The sequence below is a fragment of the Eptatretus burgeri genome, chromosome 17, assembly GCF_056783735.1.
Source record: "Eptatretus burgeri isolate ZD-2024b chromosome 17, Ebu_testis_v1, whole genome shotgun sequence".
Lineage (NCBI taxonomy): Eukaryota > Metazoa > Chordata > Myxini > Myxiniformes > Myxinidae > Eptatretus > Eptatretus burgeri.
Window position 1 is genome coordinate 6,781,981 of NC_140977.1, and position 27,708 is coordinate 6,809,688.

Genomic DNA, 27,708 nt, shown 5'->3' on the forward strand with positions numbered 1-27,708 from the left:
TTTTGAAGAGCATTCACAATATAATCAGGGGGTCGATTAATCTCTTCCAGTTGTTGAAATAAACCTTCATCATCATATACCTTTAATTCTCCTAAATGCTCTAATTCTTCCTCCGTCATTTGATCAAAATCTTTTAACATTTGAAGTTTTTTAGGAGTATATTCTACTGTGGGAACTGTGGAAACATCTTTCATTTTTTCTTGGGAAGTTTTTAAAAGTGGTTTAAAAAATTTCTCTTGTTTTCTTTCAAATGCTTCTTCGCCCATTAGTTTCTGTCTGCGTTTCTTCTTTATGTCTTCCTGTTGTTTTACAACTTTTGAAACCAACTCTTGATGTTTCTTAAATCTTCTTGCTCTTTCTTTTGCATCCATTTATTTATTGTAAAATATCATTTAGTGAATTGTAAAGATCAACAGGGAAATTTTCCTTTTCTTCATCATTCAAGTAGATGTGTTCAAATAAATCCTTTTCTTTAAATATTTCATCAAATTCTTTACTAACATTAATGCGAGTTGTAATTTCTTCTTCACTAATACTTGCATCTCTGCTTTTCATACGTTTGCGTTGAGTTTCTTCATCAACATCAAAACCGAATGATAAAATCTTCACTCCGCTCAGATGTTTAATAATTTGTCTCGTTCCTTCTGGATTAGTTTCTAATATCCCAAGACCACCAGATTTTAGTTTCCTTAACTCACTTTTACAATGTGAATATTTTGTTGTACCAAGAGAAACCTCCTCAAATATTTGACCTTCATTCCTCAATCGCATATGTTCCTCCACTGAAATATAGTGATAATCTTCACCTTTTACTTCTCCAGGTCTTATTGCTCTAGTTGTTGTTGATACAATGCGTATCACGGGGTGTTTTTTAAGTAAATTTACAATATTCTCATTTGTACTACACAAGAACCTTGATTTATGAAAGTTTTTTCCAGAAGCAGATTTACCCACAAGATTTACAATAATAGTTGTCATTTATATATGCAATTGTTTATAAAACAAAAAATATATCCCTTAATATCTCATCTTGTTTCACAACAATATATTTATATTTTTCAGTCGTGTGCTTCATGTAATCCTCAAATTTCTTTTTACTACATAATGTAGAACAATTATCTCTCCAAAAATTATTGATATCTATTGAATTTAACTTGAATAAAATAAAAGTATTAGCATTGTTTCTGATGGAACGACGAGGAAGTTGAAAGTACGATTGACTAAGATAAATACAATTACAAGAAGAATGTCTCCCTCTTGTGTAGTAGCTGTCCATTACCGTTTGGTTTCTCTCATTAACACAATCATCAAAGATAACGAAGTTCTTTTTTGATTTATCCAAATCTTGGGGAGACGGTATATCATCCGTATTATCACTAAGAATACAAGTTATCGGATTTGATTTCTTTTTACATCTCTGTGTATCACAAAATAGTTGAATTATATCTTCAATGTTATAATCATTTAGGTTTTTTTGAAGTTTAAATAAACCGATTATATCTTCTTTTTGAAGACCAGCATTAAAACCTTGTGAGAGTAGTTGATACTCTGGTTGAAAACTCGACTTTGTGAAAATTATTAAATTATCATAATCTCAAAAGTTGGGAGTGAGGAGCATCTTTAAAAGTAAGCAGGTTTTTCCACATCCACTTGAACCAACTATGAGACATCTTAATGAATTTGGGAGATTTTTATGGTTGTTAAATTTTATCTTATTTTCCCAAATGGGTAAAAAATCATTCATTTATATATTTGGAAAACAGGTTATTTAATTTATTATTGGCTTTTTTAGAAACTCTATATTTTATCCTAAGTTCAGGTTTAATTTCAAGATAATCCATTATTTTATTTATATAATATCTTGTGTTGATATTTCCCTGAAAATCACATCCATGAATAATATATTACAACAATCCTTTGAACATTTCTCTAATACGTTCAGTTTCTTCCCTTGTAAGGAAAGGTGTGTTCTCACCCTCATACTTTACATTCATTTCTCTAATTAATCTTGTAAAGTAATTCATTTTTGGTGTAAATCTAAAAGAATTTTTTTCCTTTTTATATTTTTGATTATCATTAATTCGAAGATAATCACAGAATATACATTGCTTATAGGCTTTTGACTCTGTGTTTAATCCCCGTCTTTCACACGCAGGACAATTCTCAAATTTGTCATATGGAGAATCAGGAAAGTCTAGCATATTTATAAAGTAAAACTTTACTTAAACTGAAATTCATCTATACTTTCAGTTGTATATTGACTCATATTTAATAATATTACCATCGATATCGATATACTTTTTTTCATTACCAGATTCAACAACAACATTTTTTATATTAAAGGTAATTTTAAAATGATCGTTAACTACTATTGAACGAAATGTCATTTCACCTGATATATTAACATCATTTATTTCATCAGGATTTACATCTTTAGGGTTGTTGAAAAAAATACAAATTTCTCCTTGCATATTACAGATGGTCTTATCTTTTCTTTCTAAAGCTTCATCCATAAGGTTTTTGTTTTTTGATACTTTTTCTTGTTTCATTGCTTTTTCTAGTTTTGAATATATTACCAGAAGGAGAGGAGAAACTTTTGTTAGAGATACTTTAATTGATGTTCTGCCAGGTATACTAAAAGCCCTTCCACTGAAGGAAATTGAAGAACTCATCATATCCACCATAATTGTTTTTATCCAATAGTTGTTATATTTATCTTTGTTCAATTTTACATCCTTGACATATTTCTCAGTATCTTTAACAAATGAAGAGATTGATTGAAACTTGTCTTTTGTGTCTTGAAACATTATATTTATTAAGTGAAAAAGTTGGAGGATAAAATGGTTTTAAGCACAGATTCACCTGTAAAATAAACGAAATTTTCATCAAGAAAATTTTAGTTTAAGCAAAGATTTATTATATAAATATGGTGAATACAACATACTGCGATGTTTGTAATCACAAATATAAACATTTTCGAAAACACCTCCGAACCAACAAACACACATTTAATCTATTTCATAAAATATCTCCTCTTGAGTTGGAAAGAAAACATTGTGATATCTGTTCAAAGGATGTTTTGAAGAGAAGTTATAATAGACATCTTCAATCACAAAAACACAAGAAAAATGAGTTTAAAGTAAAGGGAGACTATTATATTGAAAACACTGATGGGGCATTTAAAGGGCATATAAAAATAAGGATTTTTCAATTTGGAGAACCCGGTCCATCATCAATAGCTGAATCAATTGAAATAGTGAAACCTGATGTTGAAAAAGTTATTAAAAAGACATTAAAAGAAATGAAAACTTTAAAGTTTTATATGGGAGTGAAAATGAATATGAAAAGACAAGATGAAGAACAAACTCCTTATATGAGAACAGATCTTCATTTTATAACATCATTTCAAGATTTTTTGAATAGTGGGGTTTATGAAGAACTATCAAAACAAGAGGAGGATGTTGATAATACAGTGGTAGGAAGTGGATTCAATATTTAAAAAATCATCTTTTTAGATATACACATTCTAAAATCAAACCCTCTTAAAGCTTCTTCTTATATTGAATTACCAAAAGAAATAAAACTAAAGAAGGCAGTTGTTAATATTAAGGACAATGATAATAAATGTTTTCTCTGGTCTGTTCTTGCTCACTTTCATCCACCAAAATGTAATTCAGAAAGAGTAAAACAATATATGAAATATGAGAATACCTTGGACATTAAAGATTTTAAATTCCCAATGCCACTAACAGATATTCCTAAATTTGAGAAAAAGAATAATCTTTCTTGTCAGATAATAATAATAATAATAATAATAATGAGAAAAAGAATAATAATAAAAAGAAAAAGAAAAAAGAAAAAGAAACAAACAAAGTTCAAATATTAAAAATTTCAAACAACTATAAAAATGAAGAAACACACATTGATCTTTTATATTTTAGTGTTGGAAATAATTCACATTACACATACATCAATAATTTATCAAGATTAATCTCTTCTCAGGTATTCAGAACAGCAAACAAAATATATCCTTGTAAGCGATGTCTTAATTCATTTCATACAAAAGAACGATTAGAACAACATTCAAAATATTGTAGTAATCATAAATCAGCTGTAATTACAATACCTAAACCTGGTGAAAAGATTTATTTTGAAGATTATAATAAATCTATCATGCACCCATTTGTGATATACGCTGATTTTGAATGTATCCTTAAAAAGATAAATACTGCTTCTCCTAATCCAAAAGAATCACATACAAATAAATATCAAAAACATATTCCTTGTGGTTTCTGTTATTATATCAAATCATCTGTTGGAGAAAAGTATAACAAACTTGAACATTATAGTGGAAAAAAGCTTCACAAGAGTTTGTAAAACGATTAGAAAAGGATTGTATAAGACTCACTAAATTAATGAAAGAAACAAATGAACCGATGAAATTAACCAAAGAAGAAAAATTAGAATTTAGAAAGAACAATATCTGTCATATTTGTGAGGGGGAAATTAAGGAGTCTAAAGTTAGGGATCATTGTCATCTTATTGGTAAATATAGAGGTCCCGCTCATTCCTGTTGTAATCTTAATTATAAATTACCTTCTTTTATTCCAGTCTTTCTTCACAACAGCGCCAATTATGATACACATCTATTTATAAATGAACTTTCAAAAACACCAGGGAATATTTCTGCCATAACAAACACAAGTCAAAAGTATATTTCATTTACAAAAATGATATTCACAAAACCTTTAACTCGTATTAGGTTTCTAGATTCTTACAAGTTTATGGGAACACCACGAGCCTACCTCGCATCAAATCTAAGCTCCACAGACTCTTTTCCAAATCTTAATTCATTCTTTCCAAAAGAGGAAATTCTCACTAAAGAGGAAATTCAGATTAAAGAGAGAATTCAAAGTAAAGAGGAAATTCGAATTAATGAGGAAATTAATGAAGAAATTCTAACTGAAGATGAAATTCTAATTATAAAGAAAATTCGAACAATGAATGAAATTCTAACTAAAGAGGAAATTCAGATTAAAGATGAAATTCTGATTAAAGAAGGAATTCTCACGAGAGAGGAAATTCAAACAAGGAATGAAATTCAAAGTAAAGAGAAAATTCTTACAAGTAAGGGAATTTATCCTTATGATTATATGGATTCATTTATGAGATTTAAAGAAACACAACTTCCTTCAAAAGAAAGTTTCTATAATAACCTTTATGAAGAAGAGATAAGTGATAAGGAATATAAACACGCACAAGAAATATGGAAAATATTTAAGATAAAGAACCTTGGAGAATATCATGATTTATATCTAAAAACAGATGTTTTATTGTTAGCTGATGTGTTTGAAGCTTTTAGATCACTCTGTCATAATAAAAATTGTTATGGATTAGATCCTGCCCACTATTTCACAGCTCCTGGTTTAGCTTGGAGTGCAATGTTGAAAATGACAAAACAAGATATAGATTTAATCAGTGATGTTGATATGCTTTTGATGATTGAGAAGTCCAAGAGAGGTGGAATATCACAAGTATGTTCAAAAAGATATGCTAAAGCAAATAATAAATATCTTCCAAATTATGATAGTGAAAAAGATAGTAATTATTTGATGTATTTTGATGCTAATAATTTGTATGGATGGGCAATGTCTCAATCTCTGCCTTATGGTAAATTAGAGTGGGTGGAAGAAAAGGATTATGAAAAGGCTTTGATGAATATTGTTATTTCTTCTCAAGAGGAATTGAATGCCGAAGAAGAAGGTTATTATTTTGAAGTTGATTTGAGGTACCCGAGTGATCTTCATAATAAGCATAAAGACCTTCCTTTTGCATGTGAGAAAGAAACCCCAAAGAAAGAATGGTTCAGTGATTATCATAAAAGTTTTAATATTAAAGGCAAATCAACAGAAAAGTTATTGACAACATTTTATGATAAAGAGGGATATGTTTTGCATCAGAGAAGCTTAAAACAGTTTTTGAGAGAAGGATTGAGAGTAGCTAAAATTCATAGAGTTTTAAAATTTAAACAAAGTCCTTGGGTGAAAAAGTATATTCAATTCAATACAGATATGAGAGCAAATACAAAAGTAAAATTTGAAGGGGACTTTTATAAATTAATGAATAATGCTGTATTTGGAAAGACTATGGAAAATGTTAGAAACAGGCAAAACATTAGATTCGCAACATCTTGGAAAGAAGCTTCGAGATTGATAAATAAACCAAGTTTTGAGAGAGAAGAGGTTTTTTCAGAGAACTTTTCTGCTATTCATATGAAAAAGGAAAGTATTGTAATGGATAAACCAATTTATATTGGAACAGCAGTTCTTGATTTATCAAAGATATTGATGTATGATTATTTGTATAATGACTTAAAGAAAGAGTATGGTGAAAATGTTTCATTGTTGTATATGGACACTGATCGTTTTATCATAGATATAAAAACTGATGATGTTTATAAAGATATGAAGAAAAATATTGGAGTATATGATACAAGTAATTTCAGCAAGAAGAGTGAGTTATTTTCCAAAAAGAATGAAAAGGTTATTGGTAAGTTTAAGGATGAGTTGGGTGGAAAAGTAATGAGTGAGTTTATTGGATTGAGAGCAAAGGCATATGCTTATAAGTATGGTGATCAGATTGATAAGAGGTTAAAGGGAATAAAGAAATATGTAATAAAGAAATCAATAACTTTTAGAAATTATTATAATTGTTTGATGAATAAGAAAGAAGAATATAGGAAAATGAATACAATAAGAAGTTATAAACATAACATATATAGTGAAGAAGTAAATAAAAAGGCATTAGGAGCCTTTGATGATAAGAGATTTATTTTAGATAATGGAATAGATTGTGTTCCATATGGATATTGTATGATAGAGTGTATAAAATAGATTGTGTTTTAACGATGGGAAGATGGGTTAGGGTTTTTTAAGGGCTACCGCCACGTTTTTTTTGCAATATATAAATGGTCAAACCAAGTATTAATCAAACTAAAGAGTGGAGAAAATCTCAGTCTTGGTATATAAATGGAAAACATAATGAATGTGAAAAATATCAAATAAGTCTTATTGAAAAAATAACTAAAACAAAGGTAAATAAAACAAATAAGCGAATCAATTTAAAAACTAGTAAGTTAGAGGATGTAAAGAAAAAAATGAATATCCTTGAATGGACTGAAAACTTTGATGGTTATCAATTGAACAATGAAAAAACAATTTACTATAATCTCAAAATGATATGTGGCTCAGGAGGTGGTCAAACAAGAGCATTAAGAGAAGTTTATCATTTCGTAATGGCACAAAAGGGGTATCTTAAAAAATATAAAGATTCAAATGTTTTGTTTTTCAATATTTTAGATGGGGATTATTGTGCAAAGAAAATTAAACTATTAAAGGAATTTGAGAATGAACAAATCTAACAGCTTGGTTCAATGAGTGAGCTAAACAATATGCATCGGTTATTTGATAAAGAGTGTCCCGAGGCTTAGACGTTTCAGATATTTCTTTCGAATCACCTTTAACAAATCACATTACCACTTTAGTACTTGAACAAATCTTTATCTTATTGCATGGGTTATTTGAAAAAAAGTATCCCCAGGTTAAAAGGGGAGACAAAAAATATACCTTAGGATAAAAAGGGGGTTTATTTTTAGGGAAAAAAATATGAATCGCTGAAAATCCCCCATTCATTTACATGGGGAAAAGTGAGCCAGAACCAGTATATTCACCCTACTGATAACGAGTTGGACGTATGCATAACGTATTAGTAACGTACACAGAACGTTTCGATAACTTATAGATGACTTATACCAACGAATGCTTAGCGTGTTGTCAGCGTTCACAACGTATGCCCAACGATAGTCTAACGTATGCATAAAGGGCAGCAGCGTATCGCCGACAATCACGTGGCATAGCCTATTAAAAGGCTGCCGCTCGACGATTCAAATCATAACCGCACTAGACATCGAAGTGTCAACATCACCATCATGCCCTGTCACACCTTGACGTTTTAGCCAGCGTATGCCGACATATGAAAAAATTGCCGAATACGCTGGCGCACGTCGAATACGTTATGGGTAAGTTTTGTATACGTTAAGAGCACGCTGGCATACGTCGTAGTACGCCGAGCATGTCGACAAATTTTAAGCATGCTCAAAATTTTTCGACGTATGCCAGCGTATGACGCACACGTTCTGCATACGCTGGCCATAAGTTGTAGGCACGTTATGCGATCATTGACACACGTCGACACACGTTACTTCTCAGGTACTCATAAGTCGAAACACGTCGAGGTAATGTTTAGCGTACCCGAAACTTATTTCTAACCTATGAGTAATGTGCTTTGAATCTTTGTGTAACGTATCTCCAATGCACATTGAGGTATGTAGACGTATTTGATTGACGTCTTCCGGACGACCACAGAACTTACTGAACGTGTTTCTAATTCACAGCTACCGTATAATGGCGTATTGGCAGCGTTTAGGGGAATTGGTATGTAAAAATGGGCTTCACAGGAGGAACCCGTCAGTGTTTCAGACTCCATGGTGAGTACATGTCCATGTCATCCGAGAGATGGAGGATCCGGCAAGGCTGAGACGACAATACCTACTACCTGTCCTCCAACATCAACATGACCTCATCGATTTGACACTGTCCCAGTTGCGTGCCAATAGAGCCAGGAGAAGAAAAGGTGAACGGAGGAGAAGGAACTGGGTGAGACCATGGATCGGGAGGCGATGGCATTTTGGCATGTATGACCAGCTCATGGTGGAACTCCGTAACGAGGACCATGCATCATTCACCAACTTCCTGCGTATGCCCGCAGCGATGTTCGACGACCCGCTAGCCAGAGTGGGTCCAAAGATAACCAAGCAGTTCACCTTCTACAGGGATCCGCTTGAGCCTGGCATGAGGCTGGCACTGACTTTGCGTCACCTTGCCTCTGGAAACAAGTATGCCTCGATGAAGTCCGGAAGACGTCAAATACGTCTACATACGTCAATGTGCGTTGGAGATAAGTTACACATAGGTTCAAAGCACGTTACTCATAGGTTAGAAATAAGTTTCGGGTACGCTAAACATTACCTCGACTTGTTTCGACTTATGAGTAACTTACAAGTAACATGTGTCGACGTGTGTCAACGATCGCGTAACGTGCCTACAACACGTTACTCATAGGTTAGAAATAAGTTTCTGGTACGCTAAACATTACCTCGACGTGTTTTGACTTATGAGTAACTTACAAGTAACGTGTGTCGACGTGTGTCAACGATCGCGTAACGTGCCTACAACTTATGGCCAGCATATGCGGAACAACATTTTTCAACGTATGCCAGCGTTTTAGACAAATTTTTCATACGTCGGCATACGCTGGCTAAATCGTCAAGGTGTGACAGCCCCTTAGAATAGAATATAGAGAAGCCATCAACCTGTCTGCGATGTGAGAGTAACAGGCCTGGGTCATTCCGTGTCATTTCAGCCAGGGGTTGCGGTGACCCCCTCAGATTTTTCTGAAAAAAATTCTCAAAGTTACCTCAACATATATGAGGAAGGTTTGCTAAGTTATTGCTCAAAATTCCAAGTAGTGTCCGAGATATGGCCGTCAAACACCCTAGGGGTGTTTCAATTCTGGCAGTCATGAGTTGCAGATCTGTATCTGAAGCATTTTTGGAGGGCTCTAAATTCCAGTTTTACAAACAGAGTTCTAAAAAATCACACAAATGGTGCCTATTAGTGAGGCTTTCAGAATCTGACATCAAAAATGTTCTACTTAAAATACTTTTTAAGATAAGTACTCTCAAAAGTAGTGATTTGTAACATGCTGTCAAAAAAATTTGAGTTTTCGAATTGCTGCCAACAGTCAGTTTATTCATCATGAAGAATTTTGTTGCCTGATTTACATAATCTAGTGACTGGATCATTTACACAAGAAAACTGAAACCTTTTGAAGCAAAATCTTGGGTGCTATAGGTGTCTGAACTTTGCTCCAGTCTCAACGACACTGAAATTTACCCCGGTTTTACCCCAAGTGTTCTCCATGTTGACAGTTACACAGCTCTTTTAAATTTTTGTCACTTAAAGACACATACATAGGCAAACTGTGGTAGAAAATTCAAGAGTTGTTTTCAATCACTTTTATTTTTAAACGATTCTTATAAAGGCTCACTATTTAAAAAAAACATGTTCGATGAAAGATGTAGAATAAAAGCAATAGGTGTGCTTTTGAAGTGGAAGCCATGCCAAACATTCATAAGTTGGCACCACAAAGATCAAATTGTTGTGGTTTTTTGGGCAGAACAAGTATGTGGTTGCTTTAATTTGGCTCAGATTTTTTTTAAGGATATTTTAGTTTAAGGCCGACGCCAATCTCAACCCAAAATTAAGACACATAATCTGATCATAATAATCACCATTATAAATATTCATTTGCATATCTAATTGTTTATATACTTGGTGTACATTGCACGAAAGTCTACATCCATTTGTAAATGTAGGTACAATATCTGATTCAACTTATTTTTTCATAATTTCATATCAAATTGTTTGGACAAATGTACTTGGATCTATTGTACAAAGTGAACAGTGATTCGTTTTATAATTGCCAGGATATAATAAAATGTAACAATGAGCATTGGCAGTTACTACAGAGCTGTGTATTCGGTTAAAGCCTAAATAAGATGGAGTTGTGCTTCATGCCTAACTTTGGAAATGATTTTGGTACACTTCTTTCAGCTTTACTAAACTGATTTATATATTGTTAAATTCCACTTAAGTCATACTTCCTTACAATATCTTTATTTTTTCTATATGTTTGATGGGAAAAAAAAAGATTTTAAAGTAGCTTTTGGGACTGCTTGGGACTCTAATGATTTTGGGAATCATTAGAAATTGATGCATTTTTGTAAATTACTTCAAAACTTCAAACCCCACATTTATGACATTTTGCATGAATATGAAGGTTTACACAAGTATTGACTTGGTATAAATTTGATGTTTATGTGCAAATTTAATTCTATGATATGAGATTAATACTGTTATTAAAGAAACACAGATTTAAGACTGTAGACCAATTTGACGAAGCAGAATTTGGTTCACAGGTGTGAATGATCAGAATCCACCCTCTGGATAGCTCCTGTTTATTTAAGAGCTGAATTTAGAAACCTGGTTAGAGTGAGGATTAACCAGTCTATTGAACCTGTGCCACATGTATATTGAGCTTAAGTCAGAGCTTTGTCATTATGCCTACTTGACATATCTATAGTGTGTGTAGTCAGCACAAGCACCATGTCCGCAGAAGCACTGGTGCCTTGTAGTGTTGGGGCTGCTTTAAATTCTGATCATTGTCACCGATTAACTCACTGTAGAAAAACTGGATATATTAGACTAAATCATCTGTCAGAAAATGACAAGAATCTGTTAGAGTGGAGGTGTGGAAAAAACTTTACTAATGAAGATGATAATATTTTCTATCATCATGAGAAACTCTACATTTCTAGCTTGTGCGGCTGCAAAAGTATCGTTGTGATCCATTGAAAGTACACAAGAAGAAGTTGGACAGTAAGTACTAAAATTTAATTACCAAAATAATGCTTAAAAGTACCAATGTGAAGTAAATGATTTCACCCTGTTAAAGACTATCAAGGTACATGTTTAATCTTCTACAAATGTGATACATGTAAGTAATAGAATATGCACTTATTCCAATGTCACTTTCCATATGAAAATAAAGTATGTCACTTTTTAAGATATTGTTTAATATTTATTACTTTTATATCATACAAAATGCACCATTGTACATTGTACCTTTTTTCATGATTGAGATAAGTGTTAGCATCTCATTTTTAATTGGAAAAATACATTTTTGAGCCAAAGTAAATTAACCACAAAGTTATTCCGACCATGAAACACTGCTACATGCTCATTGTGGTGTCAGCTTAGGAATTCTTGACATAGCTTCCACTTCAAAAGCACACCTATTGCTTTTATTCTACATCTTTCATCGAACATGTTTTTTTTTTAAATAGTGGGCTTTTATAAAAATCGTTTAAAAATAGAAGTGATTGAGAACAACTTTTGAATTTTCTACCACAGTTTACCTATGTATGTGTCTTTAAGTGACAAAAATTTAAAAGAGCTGTGTAACTGTCAACATGGTGAACACTTGGGGTAAAACTGGGGTAAATTTCAGTGTCGTTGAGTCTGGAGCAAAGTTCAGACACCTATAGCACCCAAGATTTTGCTCCAAAAGGTTTCAGTTTTCTTGTGTAAATGATCCAGTCAGTAGATTATGTAAATCAGGCAACAAAATTCTTCATGATGAATAAACTGACTGTTGGCAGCAATTTGAAAACTCAAATTTTTTTGACAGCATGTTACAAATCACTACTTTTGAGAGTACTTATCTTAAAAAGTATTTTAAGTAGAACATTTTTGATGTCAGATTCTGAAAGCCTCACTAATAGACACCATTTGTGTGAATGTTCAGAACTCTGTTTTAAAACTTTGGAATTTAGAGCCCTCCAAAAATGCTTCAAATACAAATCTACAACTCACGACTGCCAGAATTGAAACACCCCAAGGGTGTTTGTAGGGCCATGTCTCGGACACGACTTGGAATTTTGAGCTATAACTTGGCAAACCTTCCTCATATATGTTAAGGAAGCTTTGAGAATTTTTTCAGGAAAATCTGAGGGGGTCACCGCAGAATTTCATTTTTTTGGCTGATTTGACATGGAATGGCCCATCTATAGACACTCAGTTTTGGCTCGAGATATCCCAATGATCTCGTGGAACTTGCTTCCCACGGCGTCCAGAATTGCAAGGTGTGAGGCAGGGGTGCTAGCCCAAAGGAGAGAGCAGTATCCATCAAGCTGTGAATGATTGAAGGCCTCCTTGTAAGTTGTCCAAAGTTCAGATTGGCCAAGGAATGACCAAGGACGTCGAATGATACCCAGTCGGCAGCTGGCTTTGGAAGCCACCTTGGAAATATTGTCTGTCCAAGAAAGATTATGGCGAACAGTGAGGCCCAAATGTTTCAGCAACTTACCTTCCTCAAGTGCTTTGATAGGTAAAAAGATGAGAGGGTTTGGCAGATGATCCTTTCAGAGAGACGGTGAGTGTGTGGGAGTTGGTGGGGTTATTTGAAATACCTATTTCAAGTGTTGGTCCAGCTCCTGATTCTATCAAGGTCTCTAGAGAGGGAAGAAACGCTGCTGCCTGCCTCTCTGAAGGACGACAAATGATATGGCATACGGTAGAGTCATTAGCAAAGGGATAGGCAACATTTTCCAGAAAATCAGAAAGATCATTGATGAAGACAAGGAACAAGAGACCAAAGACACTACCTTGGAGCACTCCAGCCTTGACTCAAGGTCATCTGCCATCTGTTTGAAAATCAGTAAACATTAACACTCTGCATAAAAGAAGGTGCAAAAACTGATCCCTGCAACTACAGACAAATCAGCCTACTCCCAATCATCAGGTCATAGAATCCATCATCACTTCCGACATCAAATCCTTCCTCTTCTCCAATGACTTGATTTCCGACCATCAATTTGGATTTTGACCAGGTCACTCTACCCTGGATATGCTACTCTGCTTTCTCAACAATGGATGGAGGTCCTACATGCCAAACTTGAGATCAGAGCCATCTCCCTAGACATATGCAAGCTTTTGATACGGTCTGGCATCCCGCCCTGCTCACCAAACTCTCTTCTTGTGGTATCCAACACAATCTCCACTCATGGCTCACGGACTTCCTCTCCTGTTGCAGTCAACGCGTGGCGCTTAATGGAATTATCTAATCTCCTCTTCTTGTCCAGGCTGCAGTTCATCAAGGCAGTGTTCTTGGCCCTGTGCCTTTTCTGGGTTTCATCAATGATCTCTCAGATTCCCTGGAAAATCCTCTTTATCTCTTTGTTGATGACTCCACCCTCTGTCGTACCTTCTCTCATCCTTCTGATCGGCAAGCAGCAGCCTCTTCACTCTCTGCAAATTTGGATAAAATCACAACCTGGTCCACCACGTGGAACATGTCTTTCAATCCTGACAAATCTCACACTCTCACCATGTCTCTCCGAATGGACCATCTGGAAAACTCCCCCCCCCCGACCCCTCCCCCCCCCAATTACTTTCTTAACAATCCTCTTGAAGAAGTCCTTTCATTTAAGCTTTTGGGTCTTACTATCTGCCATGATCTTTCCTGGGAAAGCCACATCTCCAAGCTGGCCTCCAAAGCCAGTCGCTGAATGGGCATCCTCTGCCGTGCAAAGTCCTTCCTTGGCACATATGAGCTTCTGACCATTTACAAAGCTTTCGTCCGCAGCCTGATGGAGTACTGCTCTCCCTCTGGGCTGGTGCTCCCGCCTCTCACCTTTCTCGGCTTCACGCTGTGCAAACCAAGGCATTTAGGATCATTGGTATCTCCCGCGGTGAGGCTGAGTTTTTGGGTCTCTCACTCCCTCAACGGAGGCAGGTCGGTGGTCTTTCTATCTTCTACTGTCTCCTCTCTGGCCTTGCCCCCTCCGCCCCCCCCCCCCGGCTCTGTCTGTGATCTGTCCCTCCTATATTTCCGCAGAGCGCTCAAGGTCCGCAAAAAACCGCCTTCTGCTGAAACAGCCAATATCAAAAATCACTGCTCACCTTCACTCTTTCATTCCTCTTTTTCCCCTCCTCTGGAACAAACTCCCACACTCTGTCCGATCCCACTCCTCCCTCCAAGTCATCAAAACAGCTGTTTACCACCATCTCATATCTTCGCCCATCCAAAATCTTGATCTTTTTTACTACCCCCGTTAATCCACCCCAAACCCACCTCCTTCAAAATTCCCTGTTTTCTTTCCTCAAAATCCGTGTAGTACCATCTTGTTCACCCCATGTACCCCACCCCATCCCTCTCCCTTCCACAGATATCCTATTGTCTTTGTTCCCCACTATTTTATGCTTCCCTCTCTTGCCCCTCTTATCTCCTGCCTTGTTTTATGTTTTTGTGTGAGTTCTTACACGAGCTTCGACTTGATGTACAAAATAAAAAATAAATAAAAAGCCTGTGGCTCCTTAGCTTCATCATTCTCTTGGGGAGTGGCTGTGCCACTGATGCAATGCCCCCTGTTACCAGCACACTGGTGCTCATTTCACCAATCTCATTTCACCAATTTCAACATCATTAAGGAAATCAGCAATTGCCTCGCCATGGGAGCGCGCTCACGCAGTCCGGCACGAGGCAAGATCGGTGGTTATCTCATATGTGGTTGTCAGTTGGCGACGCAGCTTAGGCAGAGAGGCGGTTGACTGTTACAACTGCTCTGAAAGAGAGAAGTAAAAGCCAAGAGAGCCACAAATACCCCCAGAGGAGAGAAAGCTATTTTGCGAACCCCTGTCGTGAAGAAGGGTGGAGAACACCTGAGTGTCTGAGTGTGCAGAACCGAGTGTGCTGAAGCTGTGAACATTTATTTCCACAAAGCAAAGAGGGCTTTGAGGAGAGCAACGGTAACGCCGGATTGCACCAAAGGGCTGCCGACTTGTTGAATTCTGCTCCACTACTTCTGCCTTCTGCTTGCCTCCGGGTTTGAAAAAGACCTCTCGGCATTGTTTGTACTGTATTCCCTGGATTATATTATTTTCCCGGCTCATTGTGCTCACGATCTACGGTTGCTCGGCCAGATTAGGAAGGTCACCAGCACCTATCGGCACATCACTCGGTTAATTACATGGTCCCAATGAATATTGTAACATGATAAACAGGACTGGGAACTTGCTCAGGGCTGTGGACTTAGCTGGCTGCTGTGGTCGTTTTGACACGACCCGTGGAACTCGAACCGGTAACTAGAACAGGCCATGGCTGTTACAATAGTTAACAAAAAAGTTATTCCAGAAAAGACAATTATACTTTGAACACCTCATTTGAGCTTCCAAACAATCTGCTTCCGGTCACTTACCTCACTGCTTGAATCAGTGTACCAGGGACATTCAGTGTACCATGGAGATAGCTGGACATGAGAAGAGATGAATGAGAGAAAGAGGGAGAGAGAGAAATGTCAATGAACGAGTCCCAATTACTGTTTATGCAAAAGATGAAGAGATTGCAGAATCAACCATTTGAAAAAAATGGTGGAATGAAGGCTTGAACATTCAGACAACTTAAACTGCCACACACACACACGGCGGTACCTTGGTGGTTTGCTGAAGACCGCAGGAGAGGCAGATGCCTTCAAGAGCAAGGACGTGACCTGAGGAGCCAAGGAAGAGGAGACAATGTTCGAGCGGAAAATGGATACGGAACGTTTGAAAGTGACAATGGAGTAAAGTGTAGCATAGTGGGAGCAAGTATGTTGGGGAAATACTGGTGAGGAAATCTAATGGATTGAGCAAGGTCCAAATCATCACAAAACGGGCGGGTTAGATGACCCACACCGACCAGATAGAACGGTTTCAGAACTCGACAAACCTAAAAGTTATGACAACAGAAATGTCTTTGGAGTTTTCTCAATTAGTAATGCCCTTGAAACGACATGTTCAAAATCTAGAAAAACATTGTGGATCATGGATATATATCGTGGATAAAAAAAAACAATAGTGGATCGAACATTGTTTTTTGGGGCTTGTAAAGCTGGAGCATTTTTAGCGATTTCGGCTCTCAATATCTCGGCCAATTGAAGACGAAGGTTGATGAAACTCTTGCAACCGATGGAACTCTTCCAGTAGTTCTCTTACGTTCAGAAACTTTTGGCGAAACTTCCAACATTCCTCAAAGCTATCGTTGTTGGAAATCGGGAATGTTGCATCGGCAGAAATTGATAGTTCATATGTAATGCCAGAAGGTGTCATCGCTGCTCGCTGCCATCCAGTGCCATCTTGCCATTGCCCTGCAGTCTTGCACAGCACACTTTGACAATATACATATCAACTTCCTTGGCATGATGTTGGTTTGGTTTGATGTTTAACTGGTTACCTGCACCACTGAAGGTGGACGGAGGTTATGTTTTCACCCCTGTCTGTCTGTGAGCAACATATCTCAAAAGGTTATGGATGGATTAGGATGAAACTTGGTGGGCAAGTTGAGTGTGTGACAAGGACAAATTGGTTCGATTTTGATGAACATCCAGATTCGGATACTAGGATTTCTTAAGTGTTCTTCACCATTGAGAGATTGGTCCAAAAACGATATTCGATTTTGGTTCAGGTCCGGTTCCAGATCCAGCCGATCACTGTCTCGAGTGGCGTTCTATTTTTTTTGGTATGCATAGTCGAGATTTGTGGAAGAGCAAGTACGAGTACACTGAACGGATCAGGATCAAACAGGACAAAAGGAACAGTCGTGAGGGCAAGGGGGTGGGCGGGACACCAACAGTGAAGTTGAAGGACAAAACAGAGGGAGAATTGGACAAGCAATGGGGTCAGGAGGAATGGGGCGGACAGGATGGATACAGAAGGAAACTTCTTTCTCCCCCCCCCCAATCCTCCCAATACCCTTATCTCTCCCACCCTCCACTCTCCTCCTCTTCTCTCCCCCCTCCCCCACTCAGATTGGGTGGTTTGTCATCGCCTTCCCAACAGCAGCTCGGGCAAGAATTTGTAATTTGGGCGCGGTGCCGGCGATAGCTCGCCCACTATTCGTGAAGGACACCGTGGGGATCTTCAACGTAGATCAATTAATGTGGGAAGACAGCCCAGTTTAACGTCCATTGAAGGGACAACACACACACATTGATGATTCACCTAGTCTGTGACACACGAGGATGACATTTTATATCTGGGTCGAGATTCAAACCCAGGATAGACAGCTTAGAGGCGAGTGGTGGGCACCTCAGTCTTGCCGTCGGCCGAGGTTGTAGATTAATAACGCACTGTTAATAAAAATAAAACAATCAAACTGTTAATAAAACAAACTGCGATTCCATGTTTTGAAAAATGAATCTTGGAGCCATTTTACCTCAGGTCCGCGGTCCATATTATTTAATTATATCACATCCGGTGAGGAAAAAGTCGAACTTTCCTATTTTTTTTTCCCGATTTCACTTCAGATTTCGACACAATTATTGAAGCCGTCATTTCCAATTGTCAAATATGGAATCGGCTTTCGAATAACAGCTTTTAATAAACCTATACCAAAAATGCCAGCAGCCAATCACATTGCACATAGAATTCTCACACAGCCAATCACATTGCACATAACCTTCTCACACAGCCAATCACATTGCACATAACCTCACACAGCCAATCCCCATGTGGGGATGGCACGGAAAACAATGGCCTCCCCATGTGGGGATGGCACGGAAAACAATGGCCTCCCCATGTGGGGATGGCACGGAAAACAATGGCCTCCCCATGTCGGGATGGCACGGAAAACAATGGCCTCCCCATGTGGGGATGGCACGGAAAACAATGGCCTCCCCATGTAGGGATGGCACGGTAACAATGGCCTCCCCATGTCGGGATGGCACGGTAAACAATGGCCTCCCCATGTCGGGATGGCACGGAAAACAATGGCCTCCCCATGTGGAGATGGCACGGAAAACAATGGCCTCCCCATGTCGGGATGGCACGGTAAACAATGGCCTCCCCATGTCGGGATGGCACGGAAAACAATGGCCTCTCCATGTCGGGATGGCACGGAAAACAATGGCCTCCCCATGTGGGGATGGCACGGAAAACAATGGCCTCCCCATGTCGGGATGACACGGAAAACAATGGCCTCTCCATGTCGGGATGGCACGGAAAACAATGGCCTCCCCATGTGCTCCGGACAAAACTAAAGTCGGAGTATCTTCACTAAAAAGTCGATTTGGCTCCAAAACTTGGTTTGTTCAGCTCATTGAGGCAGGGATCACTTTTCAGTTCTCCAGACCATGGAAAAGGTAAAAAAATAAAACAACCAAAAACACGACATCGGACAATCCCAGGACTTAATGTTCTCCTTCATTTATCTATAATTCCAGCAGTGTGTGTGTGTGTGTGTGTGTGTGTGTGTGTGTGTGTGTGTGTGTGTGTGTGTGTGTGTGTGTGTGTGTGTGTGTGTGTGTGTGTGTGTTCGATTGTGTAAGGTACTCGTGAGAGTATGGATTGTGTAAGGTACTAGTGAGAGTATGGATTGTGTAAGGTACTAGTGAGAGTATGGATTGTGTAAGGTACTAGTGAGAGTATGGATTGTGTGAGGTACTCGTGAGAGTATGGATTGTGTAAGGTACTCGTGAGAGTATGGATTGTGTAAGGTACTAGTGAGAGTATGGATTGTGTAAGGTCCTAGTGAGAGTATGGATTGTGTGAGGTACTCGTGAGAGTATGGATTGTGTAAGGTACTAGTGAGAGTATGGATTGTGTAAGGTACTCGTGAGAGTATGGATTGGGTAAGGTACTCGTGAGAGTATGGATTGTGTAAGGTAGTAGTGAGAGTATGGATTGTGTAAGGTACTAGTGAGAGTATGGATTGTGTAAGGTACTCGTGAGAGTATGGATTGGGTAAGGTACTCGTGAGAGTATGGATTGTGTCAGGTACTAGTGAGAGTATGGATTGTGTAAGGTACGAGTGAGAGTATGGATTGTGTAAGGTACTAGTGAGAGTATGGATTGTGTAAGGTACTCGTGAGAGTATGGATTGGGTAAGGTACTCGTGAGAGTATGGATTGTGTCAGGTACTAGTGAGAGTATGGATTGTGTAAGGTACGAGTGAGAGTATGGATTGTGTAAGGTACTAGTGAGAGTATGGATTGTGTGAGGTACGTGAGAGTATGGATTGTGTAAGGTACTAGTAAGAGTTTGGATTGTGCAAGGTACTAGTGAGAGTATGGATTGTGTAAGGTACTAGTGAGAGTATGGATTGTGTAAGGTCCTAGTGAGAGTATGGATTGTGTGAGGTACTCGTGAGAGTATGGATTGTGTAAGGTACTAGTGAGAGTATTGATTGTGTAAGGTACTCGTGAGAGTATTGATTGGGTAAGGTACTAGTGAGAGTATGGATTGTGTAAGGTACTCGTGAGAGTATGGATTGTGAAAGGTACTCGTGAGAGTATGGATTGTGTGAGGTACTCGTGAGAGTATGGATTGTGTAAGGTACTAGTGAGAGTATGGATTGTGTAAGGTACAAGTGAGAGTATGGATTGTGTAAGGTAGTAGTGAGAGTATGGATTGTGTAAGGTAGTAGTGAGAGTATGGATTGTGTAAGGTACTAGCCAGAGTATGGATTGTGTAAGGTACTCGTGAGAGTATGGATCGGGTAAGGTACTAGTGAGAGTATGGATTGTGTAAGGTACTCGTGAGAGTATGGATTGGGTAAGGTACTAGTGAGAGTATGGATTGTGTAAGGTACTAGTGAGAGTATGGATTGTGTAAGGTACTCGTGAGAGTATGGATTGGGTAAGGTACTAGTGAGAGTATGGATTGTGTAAGGTACAAGTGAGAGTATGGATTGTGTAAGGTAGTAGTGAGAGTATGGATTGTGTAAGGTACTAGTGAGAGTATGGATTGTGTAAGGTACTAGTGAGAGTATGGATTGTGTAAGGTACTAGTGAGAGTATGGATTGTGTGAGGTATTAGTAAGAGTATAGATTGTGTAAGGTAGTAGTGAGAGTATGCTTTGTGTAAGGTACTAGTGAGGGTATGGATTGTGTAAGGTACTCGTGAGAGTATGGATTGTGTAAGGTAGTAGTGAGAGTATGGAGTGTGTAAGGCAGTGAGAGTATGGATTGTGTAAGGTAGTAGTGAGAGTATGGATTGTGTAAGGTAGTAGTGAGAGTATGGATTGTGTAAGGTACTAGCCAGAGTATGGATTGTGTAAGGTACTCGTGAGAGTATGGATCGGGTAAGGTACTAGTGAGAGTATGGATTGTGTAAGGTACTAGTGAGAGTATGGATTGTGTAAGGTACTCGTGAGAGTATGGATTGGGTAAGGTACTAGTGAGAGTATGGATTGTGTCAGGTACTAGTGAGAGTATGGATTGTGTAAGGTACTAGTGAGAGTATGGATTGTGTAAGGTACTAGTGAGAGTATGGATTGTGTCAGGTACTAGTGAGAGTATGGATTGTGTAAGGTACTAGTGAGAGTATGGATTGTGTAAGGTACTCGTGAGAGTATGGATTGGGTAAGGTACTAGTGAGAGTATGGATTGTGTAAGGTAGTAGTGAGAGTATGGATTGTGTAAGGTACTAGTGAGAGTATGGATTGTGTAAGGTACTAGTGAGAGTATGGATTTGGTAAGGTATCCACACTAATTATTTTGAACATTTCTCAGTGCAGGTCATTGTTTGCCTTGAGACTGGATGAATACATTGTTACTCTGCGCTCACGAAGCGAAAATCACGGTTTAGCGATTGGTAACGTAAGTACTTATGTCCACGTTGTACATCATACGTGTCTGCATTTTGTCTGACTGTGGTTCGTCATCCCGACATTGCAGTTTTCATTGATCATAAATACAGTAGTTTGATTCACTCCTCTATCACACAATATAAATGGATCGATAGATATAGATCGATCATTAATCGATATATCGATTTTCGACTTGTGAATAATTTGTACTGAAAAGGCCAAAGATGAGATATTCACATTTCGTGCTGACAAAGAAACGGTTCTATGAGGGGGCAAGACCAGGGTCCACAGTGTACGAGAGACTCCTCCGAATGTGAAGAGCCGTCGCACGACCCTCTGCGATGCTCCACTGTCGAGTTGTGGTCGTTGGTCGCAGTCTATATATTAGGTACACAATTAATGTTTCTCCATGAAATGGTTGAAAATTACAGTGTGCTCGACATGTACATGATATAAACGTGTTAACACGCAGACGCATGCGCAGACCCTCCCTACGTGGTGACGTCATCCAACACAACGTTGCACTGAACACACCGTCAGGTTTAACGGGAAAATATGAAGATTTTTTGAAATAAATGGGAGATTCGATCATCGAAGGAAACACACCAGACACACACAGAGTCGACACGAGTTTGACTCGATGAATTGGAACTGTACTTAAACTCCCCGTTGTGAAGGAGACCGGGGGTGCGGGGGGGGTGGCTCTTGAGGGACGGCAACGTTTGACGTCACAATGACGCGGTCATATCACAACAACGCGTTGTCTTGGCAACCTGTTCTGACTGAGTTCGCTGTGAACGGACAACCGTGAATATTGGGCGCTTGAGAATTCCGAACTTTATCTTCTTCAGGATTAACCAGGGATTTATTTTATCCATGAAGATGTTTCGATTCTTGAGGAAAAGACGACAAAGGTATTTCCCGCGGGTTTTCCCACAATGTTGATTGATTTTATCTTTTCATCACGAGTGCAGGCTCAGTGCGCTGGCAGGATGGCCTAGGCCCTGGAGCAGGCGCAAGTTTAGTTTATTTTCACCACTCGAACAACAGCAACAACAACAACAACAACACTGCAGTTGCTGCTGAATTCCAAGCAGCCTGCAGATGGTGATCCGTTTCTGTGTCTTGTCCGACTCCAAGGGGCTCGAAGAGCCTCAAACCAGGCCCGAGTCAGGGACACCTTGTTTAGTTTTGCCCGATCTCTCAACAGTGAAAAATCACTTCAATAATTCTCATCGTCGGATTTGGATCCGGATCTTCACCAAAATCGAATTAATTCGTCCTTCTCACTCACCCAACTCATTCACCTCGTTTCGTCCGAATCCGGCCGCAACTTTTTGAGATATCGTGTTCACAGACAACAACAGGGGTGAAAACACAACGTCCGCTCACCTTCGGTGGAAACAATTGGTGAGAGGGTTAAACCTCACCCTGGTTGGGGGGTTTGCCGGTTACCTTTGAATCTTGAGCCTGATGTAAATGGTCATGTTGGACCCTGTTGATTTACCTGAAGGGTGATAGATCAATTTAAGGGCCGTCCAATCAAAGGACGTCGCGATAATTAATGAATCATTTGCCAGTGCTGGGAGCCTCATTAATTAAATTAATCAATTTACTTACTAATTATCCACACACTTTATTGTAATCGGCTCCGTCTGTCTGTCTGTCTGCCCGTTCATCACTCTCTCTCCGAAACGGTGAGAAAGAAATTCGCCAAACTTGGTAGTTATGATCATCAACATGGCAAGAAGCTGTGAGTACAATATCATTCTAAGCACAATCCTGATGAGGTGAGAAGGTCAAACACCAAAAAATTCAATTACGGGAACATTTTAAACATTTCTTCATGAAACCTTGTCCATGTGATCAACATTGGGGGACGTATTGTTGTGGGCCGGGGTTCGGTGGCGATAAACGACTGGTGGGTGGAGCAGTGGAGTCGTCTCCCACCGAACATCCGGAATTTAGGTCGTGTGTTTCAGACAAGTCCGAAAGGTCACGGGTCACTTTAAGACCTTGATCGCCAATTCTCTGACGGCGTGGGATATGGTAAATAGCCCAATTTCAATACACCTAAGTACCCACGTCGTCAAATTACCGGGGAAGTCACACACTCAACGGACTCTGTCGAACCGGGTCGCTCTAACGACCTTGGTCCAGTGTAACTGAGCGGAATTACCAGAGTCCGTCGGACCCAATGACAACTTACGGCACTGACGGTCTCACTATTTCTCAAACCCACACCATGCTAGGCCAATGAAAGAAAACACGGACAACGAACTGGAACATTTAACACAGGGGTTTATTTATCAACAATAATCGGGCAGGGGAGCACACAAAGAGCAGAGTTATCCGAATAAAAGAAATGCAGGCAATGTGCAGTGAGTGAAAATCACTTAACATTTCTACTTAAAAGACTGGCGCCACACGCACACCCAAAGAAATGATGGCCGTGGCCTTTATTTAGCCCTTCAGCTCAGGAGGGAAAGGCGGGCTGAGGGCAGGAGCCTATTCTTGCACCTGTCCGCCTCGTGCGGTCTGGTCGAGCTTGTCGGGTGGCGGGACTCGAACCCACCGCCACAACACAGCAACAAGCACCAGGGACCAGCAATGACGCAATGGACGCCAGCCAGCACAGGAACGGACCAGATGAGACGAGCACCCGCGGGTAGATGAGAACGCTAGCAGGCAAGACGAGGCTTCTTCTCCTTCTCCTTCTTCCCTTTTTTTCAAGACCGGGTGGACCTTCCCTTCTCCTTCTTCCCCTTTTTTATGACGATGACCCTTCCCTTCTCCTGTCCCTTCCCCGCGGGTCGAGGGTACCGCCCTGAGGGACTCGCCTCCGGATTGGACGTGGGGTTGTGGGGTGACTAGTGGCCGCCCCTCATTGGGCGGGCCGAACACTCCATCTGGCTTAGGCGGAGCCAGCCCTGAGGTGGTCAGCGTCCTGATTGGACGAGGCATCTTGGGGGGTGTGTCAAGGCGTCTCGGAGGCCCTCCCCCCGAAGAGGCTCCGCAGTAGCTTTCGGCACGCTGGCCTCCCATTGGCTGGGGCACGCGTGCGATGCTCGCCCTTCGCTCATTGGCTGGAGGAAACGCTCTGTGCCCTTCCTCGGGGCGGAGTCTCAATCTGAGGCGATGGAGGCTCCGCCCATGCCCCAAGCCAAAAACACGTGGGCAATGGCGCCAGGTTGAGTGAGGGACGGTGCCACTGTTGTTGTTGTTGTTGTTGCTGCTGTTGTTGTTGTTGTTGTTGTTGTAGTAGATGTATTAAACCTGCAGAGAAAATAACTCACAGCGCACACACGAAATTCCGATTTGACATCGGTGATGGATTCTAACGATACACATACTTATTGAAATAACTGAAATACTGGGACTCTGGCTGTTTGTGTTCAAAAGGTTTCCAAATCAGTCACAGTATGAAGTATGGAGGAAGGACTTGGGGTCACAGGAGTCAAAACAGAAAATTTTTCAACTCAGAATTTGATATTTGGTCAATCTTGGTGGAACGTTTTCCCAAATTTAAACCTTGATTTTGGTGTGAAGCGTAGGGATTTACGATGGCGTGCCACATCAACCTCGCTCTCGTGTTTTGTTGTTTTATGTCGTGTTGGGTGAAGGATCCATTGTCGTGCAAGTGATTTGAAGGGAATGTTTGTACAAATGGAGATTGTGTCGGATATCTGGTTTATCACATTTGGACTCACAAAGTTGTGGATAAAAGAGTATTGTTCTTTTTCAGGGAAACAATGAGGAATCGGTCTCACGTTCCCTGCCATCACGCTCCTCCCCTTTCGCTCTCCTTACTCCTTCCCTCTCCCTCCCCTCACTCGTCCCCTTTTCCCTCTCTTCACCCCTCCGTTTTCCCTCCCTCACCGCTCACATTCTCTCGCCTCACCCCTCCCCTTTCCATCCCCTCACACCTCTCCCCTTTCCCTCTCCTCACCCTTCCCCTGTTCGTCCGCTCACCCGTCACACTCCCTCCCCTCACCCCTCCCCTTTCCCTCCCCTCACCTTCCCCTTTCCCTCCCCTCACCCCTCCCCTTTCCATCTCGTTTCCCTCCCCTTCCCCTCTCCTTTCCCTCCCCTTCCCCTCCCCTCACACTCCCTCCCCTTCCCCTCCCCTTTCCCTCCACTCACACTCCCTCCCCTTACCCTCCCCTTTCCCTCCCCTCACCCCTCCCCTTTCCCTCTCCTTTCCCTCCCCTTTCCCTCCCCTCACACTCCCTCCCCTTACCCTCCCCTCACACTCCCTCCCCTTACCCTCCGCTCACACTCCCTCCCTTTCCCTCCCCTCACACTCCCTCCCATTTCCCTCCCCTCACACTCCCTCCCCTTTCCCTCCCCTCACACTCCCTCCCCTTTCCGTCCCCTCACACTCCCTCCCCTTTCCCTCCCCTCACACTCCCTCCCGTTTCCCTCCTCTCACACTCCCTCCCCTTTCCTTCCCCTCACACTCCCTCCCCTTTCCCTCCCCTCACACTCCCTCCCCTTTCCCTCCCCTCACACTCCCTCCCCTTTCCCTCCCCTCACACTCCCTCCCCTTTCCCTCCCCTCACACTTCCTCCCCTTCCCCTCCCCTTTGCCTCCCCTTTCCCTCTCCCTCCCCTCTCCTTCCCCTTTCCCTCTCCCTCCCCACTCCCTCCCCTTTCCCTCTCCTTCCCCACTCCCTCTCCTCTCCCTCCCCTTCATGTCCATGTTTCAGTGAAGGACCCGATTATTATGCGCAGAACCTCGCTACGTCATGACGTCATACAACACAACACTGCACTGAACACACCGTCAGGTTTATCAGTGAAATATGAAGATTTTTTGAAATAAATGAGAGATTCGATCATCCAAGGGAACACACCAGACACACAGAGTCATCATCAGGACGTTGATAATGGAAGTTTTACATTTAATAAAATATTTCATGAAGAGGGTTTAATCACGATCACGTGTGTCCCGCCCCGAGGGAAACAATCACGGATCGAACGTTCTGGTGTTTTCTCCTCACCGACACGAGTTCGATTCTACGATAATTACTGCACTTCAACTCGTCATTGTCATTGAGGGGGGGGAGGGTATTTGAGTGACGACACGTTTGGCGTCACAATGACGCGGTCATATCACAACAACGCGTTGTCTTGGCAACCTGTTCTGACTGAGTTCGCTGTGAACGGAAAACCGTTAAGATGGCGCGTTTGAGAATTCCGAACTTTATCCTCTTCAGGATTAACCAAGGATTTATTTTATCCATCCAGATGTTTCGATTGTTCAGTAAAAGACGACAAAGGTATTTCCCGCGGGTTTTCCCACAACGTTGATTGATTTTATCTTTTCATCACGAGTACAGGCTCAGTGCGCTGGCAGGATGGCCTAGGCCCCGGAGCAGGCGCAAGTTTAGTTTATTTTCACCACTCGAACAACAACAACACTGTAGTTGCTGCTGAATTCCAAGCAGCCTGCAGATGATGATCCGTTTCTGTGTCTTGTCCGACTCCAAGGGGCTCGAAGAGCCTAAACCAGGCCCGAGGCAGGGACACAGCACGGAGATTTATTGATGCCTGTACTGTATTCCTGAGTGTGGAGTTTCATTGAGTTTAATTTGTTAACACATCGTTCAATCAGTCCACCTGTGTGTAAGTCGGGAATTGGTAAAGCTGCACACCTGGACTAACCTGAAGAAGTTACCACGTGATGGCGGGTGAATGGAAGTTCAAATGGGTAAACCCACCACTCGGCTGTATGGAGGTTTGAATAGTGGCCGGTAAACCCACCACTCTGGTGAATGGAGGTTTGAATAGTGGCCGGTAAACCCACCGCTCGGCTGTTTGGAGGTTTGAATAGTGGCCGGTAAACCCACCGCTCGGCTGTATGGAGGTTTGAATAGTGGCCGGTAAACCCACCGCTCCGATGTATGGAGGTTTGAATAGTGGCCGGTAAACCCACCGCTCGGCTGTTTGGAGGTTTGAATAGTGGCCGGTAAACCCACCGCTCCGATGTATGGAGGTTTGAATAGTGGCCGGTAATCCCACCGCTCGGCTGTATGGAGGTTTGAATCGTGGCCGGTAAACCCACCGCTCGGCTGTATGGAAGTTTGAATAGTGGCCGGTAAAACCACCGCTCGGGTGTATGGAGGTTTGAATAGTGGCCGGTCGACCCACCACTCCGATGTATGGAAGTTTGAATAGTGGCCGGTAAACCCACCGCTCGGGTGTATGCAAGTTTGAATAGTGGCCGGTAAACCCACCGCTCGGGTGTATGGAAGTTTGAATAGTGGCCGGAATACCCGCCGCTCGGTTGTATGGAGGTTTGAATCGTGGCCGGCAAACCCACCATTCGGGTATATGGAGGTTTGAGTCGTGGCCGGCAAACCCACCATTCGGGTGTATGGAGGTTTGAATTGTGGCCGGTAAA

General features: G+C 40.7%; 2 protein-coding genes across 7 annotated transcripts in view; one reads left to right on the top strand and one right to left on the bottom strand.

The window, feature by feature from the left end:
• The window catches only part of GGACT (gamma-glutamylamine cyclotransferase), a 121,299-nt gene extending 99,543 nt beyond the window's left edge, over positions 1-21,756 (bottom strand). For 3 of the 5 annotated variants that reach the window (XM_085863143.1, XM_085863137.1, XM_085863140.1), the window contains exons 1-3: positions 21,541-21,756; positions 16,170-16,228; positions 15,938-15,988 (exon numbers count right to left, since the gene is read on the bottom strand). The gene's annotated coding sequence lies outside the window, so the exon portion shown is untranslated. The remainder of the gene's footprint in view (positions 1-15,937; positions 15,989-16,169; positions 16,229-21,540) is intronic. The other 2 variants (XM_085863142.1, XM_085863141.1) reach the window with 2 other exon arrangements.
• A 339-nt stretch (positions 21,757-22,095) lies between these two features.
• Positions 22,096-27,708, top strand: part of LOC147009182 (uncharacterized) — a 31,534-nt gene continuing 25,921 nt past the window's right edge. The window contains exon 1 of one of the 2 annotated variants that reach the window (XM_085861675.1): positions 22,096-22,217. In XM_085861675.1, coding sequence (XP_085717801.1) covers positions 22,180-22,217 — 38 coding nt within the window. In that variant the 5' untranslated portion in view covers positions 22,096-22,179. Of the gene's footprint in view, positions 22,218-26,170; positions 26,585-27,708 lie in introns of those variants that run through there. The other variant, XM_085861674.1, reaches the window with a different exon arrangement.